General features: G+C 41.7%; 2 protein-coding genes across 3 annotated transcripts in view; both read right to left on the reverse strand.

The window, feature by feature from the left end:
* Positions 1 to 177: 177 nt before the first annotated feature.
* Positions 178 to 5,617, reverse strand: LOC123508432 (protein ENL-like). The gene is made up of 5 exons (XM_045262168.1): positions 5,122 to 5,617; positions 4,702 to 4,895; positions 4,316 to 4,466; positions 2,187 to 2,305; positions 178 to 823 (listed from the first exon to the last, which is right to left on the reverse strand). The coding sequence occupies exons 1-5, from the start codon at positions 5,191 to 5,193 to the stop codon at positions 424 to 426; spliced, it is 936 nt and encodes a 311-aa protein (XP_045118103.1). The 5' UTR covers positions 5,194 to 5,617; the 3' UTR covers positions 178 to 423.
* Positions 5,618 to 9,796: 4,179 nt separating this feature from the next.
* LOC123508147 (putative ferric-chelate reductase 1 homolog) overlaps positions 9,797 to 12,410 on the reverse strand; it is a 53,643-nt gene continuing 51,029 nt past the window's right edge. For both annotated transcript variants that reach the window (XM_045261672.1, XM_045261671.1), the window contains exon 13: positions 9,797 to 11,963. In XM_045261672.1, the coding sequence (XP_045117607.1) occupies positions 11,832 to 11,963 (132 nt within the window). In that variant the 3' untranslated portion in view covers positions 9,797 to 11,831. The remainder of the gene's footprint in view (positions 11,964 to 12,410) is intronic.

The following is a 12,410-nucleotide window of genomic DNA, read 5'->3' on the forward strand; positions in this document are numbered from 1 at the left end:
ATTCACAAGAAAACACACAATAAGATGAAAATAAAGACCAGCCTTCATTTACTATAAATCAATATATATTGTTCTTTCATGATAGACAGTGCTGTCTGGCAGCATTACACCCTCTGAAGCGGGATATTAAAAAAAACAGGCAGTAATTATGATTTATTTTTAAAACTTTGGAGAGAGAGAGAGAGAGAGAGAGAGAGAGAGAGAGAGAGAGAGAGTGTGTGTGTGTGTGTGTGTGTGTGTGTTTTATCATAGGATATTCATGTGTCCAAAAGAAAAGAAGTTACAATTCACTCGCAATAGTCAAACAATTATAAATTTATTGAGTTTCATAGGAAACGCAAACCAGTATATCAACAGAAAATATGAAACATCTATAACAATGGTCCACGCTATATAATGTTGTTCCAGTGGATACTTTTTTTTTTATGAATAAAATTCGTCGTCGCTTGCCTCGTCGATCGTGATATTAGGATGGTGACTGAGAAGCACGGAGGAAACATGGTCGTCAGAATCGGTGATTTCCTCTTCCACTCTTACCCCTGCCTTCTCCTTTTCCTTTAATTCTTCCTCATCCTCTTCTCGTTTTTCATCTTCCTCCTCGTTGCTAGCGTCAGATTTCTCCACATCGTCGCTGGAGTAATCTTCGAAGTCTCCCCCGTCCCCCGCAGAGCTGGAATTCTCGTCTCGTTGGGAGGGCAAGGTGCTGACGCTTGGCCGGCGGCTGACGCTAGTAGACAAAGGTGTGAGGCGGGTGGTTTCGCGGCCGCGGCGGTGTGACGAAGACTTTCCCGACGCAGAACTGGGAGACGGGCTGCGGCGAGACCTGTCATAGGGAGAAGGATTAAAGATGATCTTCCAAACACAGTGGCTAATACCATAAATGATAAATCCCAGCCCGATTGCTACACTAGTTGAACTATATGATCAGTCTGACTGAAACTGTTGTACACGTATACAAACGAGAGAGAGAGAGAGAGAGAGAGAGAGAGAGAGAGAGAGAGAGTAAATTAATACCCGCCTTCATTTCTCTTTGCGTCTGTTCGATTAGTCGATTACTACTGTACGTTGCAGCGCTGTACGTCTCTTTTCATATGGGACATGGCGAGTGATTTCTTTCAGGATAAGATTACCTGCTCTTCACTGTTCCTGATGAGATACATAAGTATATAGAAAGGGAAACTGCAAAAGGCCAGCTTAATTTGCATACACTGGGCAGCTCCTACAGTATCCTACTATAATAATCATGAAATGTGTTCCTATATTCGTTAACTCATGTTCTGTCCCATTGTTTACTATCAAAACGACGCTTCTATCACCCTCTTTGCTTTTACCCATTTGAATATTATCACATCCCTATGCACCTTTCTTTGTATTACCAGAGTCCGTTTTGGCTTTCATTATTATTCATTTTTCGTAAAGTAATTAATTGCGTTTTCATACTTATATTCCTTCAAATTATTCTGTAAGTATTTTCAAATATAACATTCGCCCACATAAAAACATGGTGTATGTTAATAGCTGCTAGCATATGACAGGACGAGATCAACGGTTCACCAGAGCGTCAGGCAGGATGTGTGTGTGTGTGTGTGTGTGTGTTGCCCTTTAGCCTTCACGATCAGCTTTTTTTTTTTTTTTTTTTCATTGACTAAATAACATTTCCCAGTCACATTCCTTCAGATTGCCCTTAGAATATAGTTGTACATAACACAGATTTGCCCACCTTAAAGCAAGAAAAGTTAATGAGAATAATTTTCCTACCTAGTAACACTGCAATATTTATGCCACGTATTTATTCACTAATTGATGTATATATATGATTTTTTTTTTCCGGGACATTATGATATTCATGCGAGACTTATGTTATTTACTTAAAATCTCATTTCTAGGGCCTTTTAGGCCCTACAGTTACTTACGTTGTTTTAGAAGTGGCAACGCTGTACCCACACCCTGACCCCCATCCTTGCCCTTGTTGCAAGTAGCCTCATTCAACATCAGATAATGTACGAAATATGAAAAAAAAAAAAAATCAAAGGATTCTTCCTCGTCACTATAATAATAATTCAGGAAACTTTATTATTTATTATTTTCTTTTTTCTGATATTCTTACGAATGATTAGACAATGCCTCGTGCCCAGTGACCACCCAAGAATGAGAGAAGACTGTTCCTCTTCCTTGTGAACACCTACCTGGGAGAAGAGAGAGGCAGTGTAATGGTGGGCACGAGGTAGCGACGGCGCGGCAAAGGTGGTGCTGGTGGTGGTGGGCCCACACGCGGCACACGACAAACACCAGCTGGGGCGCGGTGCTGCAAGGTGGATGAGTGGACAATTCTAAATGTTGAAATATATATGCACCTATTTATTTGCTTATGTTTGTTCATTTTTATTTTATGTATTATTTATAAGGGGAATTGATTAGAGAACCTCGCTTCTAACAGATGGCGCGCGGATCGCAGGTAGTAAGGGGGTGAGGGATGGGGGGTCCATCAGCGGGGGAGGATTAGCGCCGTTACAAGATTCAAACAGTCACAGTCACGGAAAGGAGCGCAAGGCACCTCAACCAGTGCCCGCCTCCGCCTGGGCCACACCACGCTCAGTGCTCACTTGCATCACCTACGTCTGTCTTGTGATCCCTTCTGCCCTTGGTGTAGGACTACCCCTGCGGCCATGGAACATTTCCTGCTTCAATGCCCATGCCTCCTCTCTCAACATACTGCATTACGCTCCCAGCTCTCCACCCTGGCCATCACAACACTCAACCTGCCCACCCTCCTGGCGGCCTCAGGCGTCCACCTTTCCTGGCAACCTTCTGTCCTTCGCCTTACTTGTGCCTTCTTGAGGAAGACCGGCCAGCTACCACGCCTGTGATACCCACACAGGACTACCCTACGGCTCATAATGATCCATAGATTTTCGTGGCCTCTTTTGAATCCTTATGAGCCCTGGGGTAGTCCTGTGTGGGTATCACAGGCGTGGTAGCTGGCCGGTCTTCCTCAAGAAGGCACAAGTAAGGCGAAGGACAGCAGGTTGCCTGGAGGGGTGGACGCCTGAGACCGAGTCGAGTGTTGTGATGGCCAGGGCGGAGAGCCGGGAGCGTGATGCATTAAGTTAGAGAGGAAGCGTGGGCATTGAAGCAGGAAATGTTTCATGACCTCAGGGGTAGTCCTACACCAGGGGCAGAAGTGGTCACGAGACAGTCGACGTATGCGATACAAGTAAGGAGTATGGTGTGGCCCAGGTGGAGGCGGGCAGAATACGCGTGTATATATATATATATATATATATATATATATATATATATATATATATATATATATATATATATATATATATATATATATATATATATATATATATATATATATATATATATATATATATATATATATATATATATTATTTGCCTTATAAGTTCATAACCACGAGAGAATGCAGGGGAAAATAGGGGGTGGGGGAGGAAGCATGGGAGAAATTTTAAGTTACTCTTAACAACGTTTTCTATGAAAGTACTCGCTTCCAACAGATTGCAGCACCGTCGCTGTCCTCCAAACTTTAAAGGCGGTGTCACACTAGCACTTTTCCGTCTTCTTTTTCCGTCAATTTTCTAGCGACTGACAACTTTTGCAGACGGTGGCCGTCACACACAAGCTTGCTTCCGCCTTTGCCGCGCTTGTCGATTGTAAACAAACATGGCTCCTCATTCACCCCAGCAAGCCGCGGCTTTTTTGCACCTTATAATGTAATCAGCTGTTCTGTGATCCCAAAGGCAACGGTGACCTCTAATCCTCTCTATGAGAAATTCGTCAGTGTGTTTTGTCCACTGCTCATCTTGGCCAGCTACTTGGAAGTTGCCTTTGAAATATTCAAAAGCATCGCACATTCGCACTCCCCTGGAAATGTACACAAACAACTGAGGAACTTTTCATTGCTAGGCTAGAAGAAAAAAAATATGTATACAAATATATATTCATCAACTCATTTAAATTTCTTGTCATGACAATAGCATTCTTCCGTTCAAAAAAAAAAAAATTTTTTAATAAAAGTTGATTACAAACCATAGTTCTTATTTTGACTAAAAATTGGCACTAGATGAAAACGATACGTTCCGTCTGACTCAAGACGACGGAAAGAGTTGACGGAAGAGTAAAAAGACAACGGAAATCGCCTGAGACGACGGAAAAAGTGCTAGTGTGACGCCGCCTTAACCCATACCAAACCTTTCTCCCTGTATATTCCTTGGTCTGTTTCATCTTCCATGCCAGGGAAGGATTATGGCAACAGTTTTACTGCAGCCTTCAGCATACCTACACCCTCACCTGCACCATCCTACCCGGTGGGGGCGGTCTGATGCACCTCTCAGCTTCCGTGGTCACTTGTTGTAGCAAGGACCCGCCCTCGCTCCAGCTGGGCTCATCCTCCCTGCGACGGTCGCGTATACCCATAGATTTGCTTCTTCGCTCAAAAGGTCTGTTGGCAATTAATTGCTAGCACTGAACGAAGAAACAACACGCATATTAAGCTTACTTTTTTATGCAGTGAACAGCACAGCATAATACTCAACATTGATCACTATAGTTCATAGACAGAATTCCCCATCATGCGTGAATATCAAACACTATACTTTTGCGTTCTATTTGATTTTGTATACTGTTCTACACCAGTTATAACATTAGAGAAACACTTGTTACAGTGTTATACCAACCCTTTAGGTGCCATATTGATGTTATCTAGACGCTTGGTCCTCATTATGATGGCCATTCGATGCGCTAGTTTCAAGTTATCCTCGCATATTTTTCCCTGTCGGTCTTTCTCTAATCTTAACTTTTTCAGTTTGACTACCAAGTGCGGGTATTCTACTGGCGGGCCTGTGTCGATACGGGGTAGGGCGCTCATCACCTGGAGAGAGAGAGAGAGAGAGAGAGAGAGAGAGAGAGAGAGAGAGAGAGAGAGAGAGAGAGAACACGTTTAATTTGGCTTCTATTCCGCTAAGGCACAGGATTAATGGTCAAATCAATCAACTTTAATGCTGTGTGGGAAAGATGAATCCCCCTCACTTGACATATAACAAGTAAGTATAATGTGTTGCTACCGTACTGTACAGGTACAATGTACATACGTATACCTTTCGTCTGTGGTTCTCGTAGCGACGATCTTGAAACGGTTTCTCTACCACCACCTCCCTTCTCGTCAGCATGGTGGGTAGCTACTGGTCAGTAATGAAAGACAGTGAATACAGTGAGGGATAACACCGCAAAGAACTGTAGCCACTGCTGCCTTAGCCAAGCAGACTTCTGTCCTGAAAGCCTCTGTTCTAGGGCATGAGTAACATATCTCTATCACTCCATCGCTGAAACATTTCTATACATAGTCATCACGAGAAATATGCAAAGATAAAATCAGCTGTCCCACACTCCTGGTGAACCTCACACACATTTAGGACACGGCCCATTACTAATATGTCACACACTTTAAAAGACTCATAATCACGCAGATTCACTGGTTATTTTCCCGATACATAAACGTTGTAGGGACACAGGAGGCAAGGCACACGATGGGCCGTCAGCTGACGCACGGTCTAAATAGTACTACTATCTAGACCGTGAGCTGACGTTTCCTTCCCGCCTCTTCCACCACCGCGTTTCTTGTTGCCATAGTGATGGTCACGTGACACCTCAGCCTGGACAATCAGCCCTAAAATACGCCGATGTGGATGTGTATGCGGATGCCATATATATTATGACATCCTCATAGATACGGATGTTTTAAGATTTCTGAAATATTGCCAGGACCGCTGAGAAGTGTTCAGCGCTGCCAGTTTATAGTTTGTAATCACAGTGTACGCAAGTGAAGAACGAAACTGATTTTTTTTTGTGAACTTCAGAGGCAGTATGGTCTATACACAGATATAGTACATAATGCATGTATACGATGTATAGTTTTCACACACACACACACACACACACATACACGTACAATTTTCTCTGTCTGGATGCTTCCCTTTGTACTGATCACTTACTCAGTATTAGGCTACATTCACTCATACAATACCTATATATAGACAGCAGTTACTATATATATATATATATATATATATATATATATATATATATATATATATATATATATATATATATATATATATATATATATATATATATATATATATATATATATATATATATATATATATATATATATATATATATAGATAGCAATATATATATATATATATATATATATATATATATATATATATATAGAGAGAGAGAGAGAGAGAGAGAGAGAGAGAGAGAGAGAGAGAGTTGATAATATGTTTTTGGGCTTCACGTGACAGTCATTCAGTGAAACACACCTGTCTGTTTCTACCTGTCGGTGGATGGATGAATTGGAGAGAAGGATCATCTATAACGGGGAGAAAAAAAATATGAAGAGATATTAAAGAGACAAAAAATCCGATGAAATATAGACAAAAAATCGGACAAAAAATCTGGATAAATGCAGGCCTGGCCTGGGCCGCCGCCTCCTGCTCCGGGCTGACCCCCAACTGGCCGGCCTCGGCGGGGCAGGCCTCCTGCCCCGGGCTGGGCTCCACCCAAGGACTCCTTGGCTCCACCTGTCCAGCCATTCTTGGAGATTTCAATGTTCACCATTAGCTTTGGCTTTCCTCTCCCTACACTGACCACCCTGGTGAACTAGCCTTCAACTTTGCTATCCTCCATGACCTAGAGCAACTGGTGCAACACCCTACTCGTATTCCTGACCGTCTTGGAGACACGGCCAACATTCTTGATCTCTTCCTCACCTCTAACCCTTCTGCTTATGCTGTCACCCTTTCATCTCCGTTGGGCTCCTCCGATTACAATCTCATTTCTGTATCTTGTCCTATTTCTCCAATCCCTCCACAGGATCCCCCAAAGTGAAGGTACCTCTGGTGTTTTGTCTCTGCCAGCTGTGGGGGACCTTAGGAGGATTATTCTGATTTTCCCTGGAATGATTATTACTTCCGTGTCAGAGACCCATCTCTTTGTGCTGAACGCATAACAGAAGTGTTAGTGTCTGGCATGAAGGCGTACATTCCTCATTCTTTTTCTCAACCTAAACCTTCCAAACCTTGGTTTAACTCAGCCTGTTCTCGTGCTATACATGATAGAGAGGTTGCCCACAAAAGATACTGGAGTCTTCCATCTCCTGAATCTCATGCACTTTATATCTCTGCCCGGAATCATGCCAAGTCTGTTCTTCAACTTGCCAAACACTCTTTCTTAAATAAAAAATTTATTTCATCCTGATGGCACCACTGCCATCTCTTCTGTCTCTAAAGCTGAAGTCTTTTCTCAAACCTTTGCTCACAATTCCATCTTGGACGATTCTGGGCTTGTCCCTCCCTCTCCGCCTCCCTCTGAGTATTTCATGTCTACAATTAAAATTCTTCGTAATGATGTTTTCCATGCCCTTGCTGGCTTAAACCCTCGGAAGGCTTATGAACCTGATGGGGTCCCTCCTATTGTTCTCAAAAACTGTGCTTCCGTGCTTGCACCTTACCTGGCCAAACTCTTCCAACTTTGTCTATCGACTTCTACCTTTCCTTCCTGCTGGAAGTTCGCCTACATTCAGCCTGTTCCTAAAAAGGGTGAACGTTCTAACCCCTCAAACTACTGTCCTATAGCTTTAATCTCTTGCTTGTCTGAAGTTTTTGAATCTAGCCTATCCTGAATAGGAAGATTCTCAAACATCTGTCACTTCACAATCTTCTGTCTGATCGCCAGTATGGCTTCCATCAAGGTTGCTCTACTGGTGATCTTCTGGCTTTCCTTACTGAGTCTTGGTCATCCTCTTTTAGAGATTTCGGTGAAACTTTTGCTGTTGCGTTAGACATATCAAAAGCTTTTGATAGAGTCTGGCATAAAGCTTTGATTTCAAAACTGCCCTCCTACGGCTTCTATCCTTCTCTCTGCAACTTTATCTCAAGTTTCCTTTCTGACTGTTCTATTGCTGCTGTGGTAGACGGCTACTGTTCTTCTCCTAAATCTATTAATAGTGGTGTTTCTCAGGGTTCTGTCCTGTCACCCACTCTCTTTCTATTATGCATTAATGACCTTCTTAACCAAACTTCTTGCCCTACCCACTCCTACGCTGATGATACCACCCTACATCTTTCCACGTTCTTTCAAAGACAAGCAATCCTTCAGGAAGTCAACAGATCATGCGGGGACGCCACGGAACACCTGATTTCTGATCTTTCTAAGATTTCCGATTGGGGCAGAGAAAATCTAGTACTTTTCAATGCCTCAAAAACTCAATTCCTCCATCTATCAACTCGACACAACCTTCCAGACAACTATCCCCTCTTCTTCAATGACACTCAACTGTCTCCCTCTTCCACAATGAATATCCTCGGTCTGTCCTTTGCTCATAATCTTAACTGGAAACTCCACATCTCATCTCTTGCTAAAACAGCTTCTATGAAGTTATGTGTTCTAAGGCGTCTCTGCCAGTTTTTCTCGCCCTCCAACTGCTTACTCTGTATAAGGGCCTTACCCGTCCCTGTATGGAGTATTCTTCGCATGTTTGTGGGGGTTCCAGTCACACACTTTTGCTTGATAGGGTGGAATTGAAAGCTCTTCGTCTCAACAACTCCCCTCCTCTCACTAACTGTCTTCAGCCTCTTTCTCATCGCCGAAATGTTGCATCCCTTTCGATCTTTTATCGCTATTTTCATGGTAACTGTTCTACTGATCTTGCCAACTGCTTGCCTCCCCTTCTCCTGCGGCCTCGCTGCACAAGGCTTTCTTCTACCTCTCATCCCTATTCTGTCCAACTCCCTAATGCAAGAGTTAACCAGTACTCTGTCATTCATCCCTTTCACTGGTAAACTCTGGAACTCCCTCCCTGCATCTGTATTTCCAAATTCCTACTTGTCTTTTTTTAAGAGGGAGGTATCGAGGCATTTGCTCTCCCTAATTTTGGCTGACTGTTTTGGCACTATTTACACTTTTTAGAGAGCCAGCACTCAAGCGGGCCTTTTTTTAACTTTCTTTTTTTTTGCCCTTGGCTGGCCCTCTTTATGGAATAAAGGAATAAAAAAAAAAAAAAAAAAAAAAAAAAAAAAAAAAAAAAAAGAAACCTTGGCAGGGCTGGCCCTCACCTGGCCAGCATCAGCAGGTCCGGCCTCTTACCCCAGGCTTACCTTGCCAGCCTCCGAGACGGGGCAGGTCTCCATCCCCGGGTTGGCACCCACCTTGCTAGCCTCTTTGGGGCTGGCCTCCTTCCCCGCCTCTGGGACAGGCATTGCTTGGTCCTCGGGGGGACTCTGGGCTGCCCACTCTTTTGCCATTACAAAAGAGTATTGGGCAGGCCTTTCCTTATCTCCCGTGGGCACCCTGCCCCCTGGTCAGGCAGAGGAACAGAATGGTGTGACGCCCAGTCGCCCTGCTCGTCCTCCTCACTCCAGCCAGGAGGTTCTTCAGGGTCACTGATCACTCTTAAGCAAGGATAATAAAACTATCAGATTTGTATATTTATGTTTTCATGATAAAGAATTCAGAAAAATACAAATAGTTCCTAAAAGACACAGGTAAGGATGAGAATATTTGAAACTAAATCTTTTGACAAAAACCTTTAAATGATAAGTTACCAGGGTAATGATTCTCTTGGAAAAATTAATGTTTCTATTGTAGATATGAGAGAGAGAGAGAGAGAGAGAGAGAGAGAGAGAGAGAGAGAGAGAGAGAGAGAGAGAGAGAGAGAGAGAGAGAGAGAGAGAGAGAGAGAGAGAGAGAGAGAGAGAGAGAGAGAGAGAGAGAGAGAGAGAGAGAGAGAGAGAGAGAGAGAGAGAGAGAGAGAGAGAGAGAGAGAGAGATTCTCAATAGAGTGAATACACCAGAACACTGTTAGTGACAGTCATTCACATCTAGTTTTGCACCATTATGCATAAAGAAGGTTTACAGCAGGTTTCTTAAATCAAATTGTGAGGTGCATACAAACACCACACAAACTATAGACACTATTTGACATATAAATACATTGCATATCTGTTTTGTTTAATTACAAATTCAACATACAGTATATACAGGTAATGAGTAAAGACCCACACAATAATGTTTCATAAATACACGTCTGTAAAACTTACACAAAATGAGAGTAAAAGACTTAAAAATGCATACGGTTTCCACAAATTTGAAAACTGAAACAACCATTGAGTGTTGAGCTCTAGTGAGATTTACAGAGATTATACATGACAAGATCTGTAACAGAATACTTAGTGAAGCAGTGCTGTGTGTGCTGTAGCAAAGTAGTTGAGTTGTGAACTGGAGGTATGTTGCTGTAGACAAAGGTACAAATAAATTTTTGGTATCTGAAGTATTATTTCACACCTATCATAAGATGTCTTTTGTAGTGGCACAAGAAAGTATTACATACTACATGTGACAATACCTAAGCTCTATTTCTCAACTAAGTAATGTTAAGTACATTACTATTTTCTCAGGATTTTCTCAGCTAGATGTTTGGTGGAAGTGAAGGTGGTAAACATCTGAATAGAAGTTCTTATGCTAATACAAAAGATGTCAACATATAGATGTGAATATAGTGTATGTTTTGATATCGAGATGCAATTTCCTTCTGTGTCAGTGTTATGTTGAAGCACTGTAGTGGACTAGTGTGTGTATGGCTTATTTTGCTGCTATAATGTTATGTTGGGGGTGAGGACAGAAGTTGACAAGGAATGAATCGCTCTAAAAATGTTACTTCTCCATTTCATGTCAACAACCTTTTGAGCTGTGCACTTTGAATTCAACCTTATCTATTAATATGTACTAAAAATATTATAGACATTCATATAAAAATATTCATATATGTATTATGCTTCCACTTTTGTCTAGATCTTTCTGTGGGATGAAGTGAGACAGCATAGCATACTCCTTTTCCTTCACTTTGCTAGTCTACAAGTGCTACATGAAGGCTTGTAAATTAGCAGCTTCAGCCACTCTAGTATTTTAGATGTAAGTGAAGGAAGAGGAAGTGATCTGCTCTGCCTCACCTACAAAGGGAATGTTCATATAACAACTTACATATAATTAAAAAGAAGAAAAAAATACATGTTTGAGAATAAATCTGATTTTAGTATACAGCAAACACACAGAGGTGTGCATGTTGTGATAAGGTAAGGCTCTGGTAAGGTTATTGGAAAGTGACATTATAGTGGTAAGACTGAAGTATGTTCAATTATTTGGCCTATGGAAGATGTGAGAGGATAAAAGCAGTGAAACGATAGGATACAATGACAGTACTGTACATGACATAAAGGATTAAATTGAGAATAAGAGGATTACCACACAACTCCAAAATGAAAGTTCAGGTCTAACTGCCACAATTGTCCTAATCCTTCAGAAAGTATCAATACTAAATGTTTTAGTGATCAACATGTTTTATTTTTTTCACTGCTGAGTATTTTCCACACAGAGCAGAACTGTCTAAAGCAGAATACAAATTTCATATATTGTAATATTCTCACACTAATAGGCACAAGAAATGGAGCACTATGACTGGAATCAGTAGCATCAGGCATAAGTGAGGTATACATTCTCTCTACTACTGTTATATTATACAGTACTGCACTTCCCAATCAGGCTTTGGGCAGCTAAAACTTATATTCTTCATTCTCTCCCCTTAACCTGTCTGGCAGTGCAGTATGTCCTGGAAACACACACATTGATGCAGTTCCATGCTTTCTATTTGTTTAGAATCCACAAACACAAAAACGGTAACTCAAGAAATTGCCCACTCAGATCACTCCATCCTGTATGTATAGGTCTCCCTCAAATCCGGCACTCATTACTCCCAGAAGATGAGTCCCCATTCCTTGAGTGTCTTTTCATCCACTGTGATGACAAGGAGGAGAGCTGCAGTGATGAGGAAATTCCCCAGGAAATAGAAGAACAGCATCACCTTGCGGAAGCCAGCACCCTAATCAATGAGATAGAAAACAAGTGTTAGTAATGTACACACGCACGTGCACACACACACACACACACACACACACACACACACACACACAGACTGGGAAGAGATGGAAAACTCAGAGACAATGCAAGACAAATATAACTTATTTTTGGAAATATACAAAACAGGAGTCAGGGAATATGTCCCAAAATATAGACCAAAAGAAGAAGGAAAGAAAGATTGGTTTAATGTAAGGTGTGCTAGGGCAAAGAAGAAAAGAGATGGAGCATGGAAAAGGTGAAGGAGAAATAGAAATCCAGCAAATAAGAAAAAATTCAAGGCAGCGAGAAATGAATATGTTAAGGTGAGGAAGGAAGAGGAAAAGAACTTAAAAAAGGACATTGTCAAAAAATGTAAGGAGCAACCAAAATTGTTCTATAGATTCATAAATGGAAAAATTAGGCAAAAAGA

Source organism: Portunus trituberculatus, chromosome 24, assembly GCF_017591435.1.
Source record: "Portunus trituberculatus isolate SZX2019 chromosome 24, ASM1759143v1, whole genome shotgun sequence".
In the NCBI taxonomy this organism is placed as follows: domain Eukaryota; kingdom Metazoa; phylum Arthropoda; class Malacostraca; order Decapoda; family Portunidae; genus Portunus; species Portunus trituberculatus.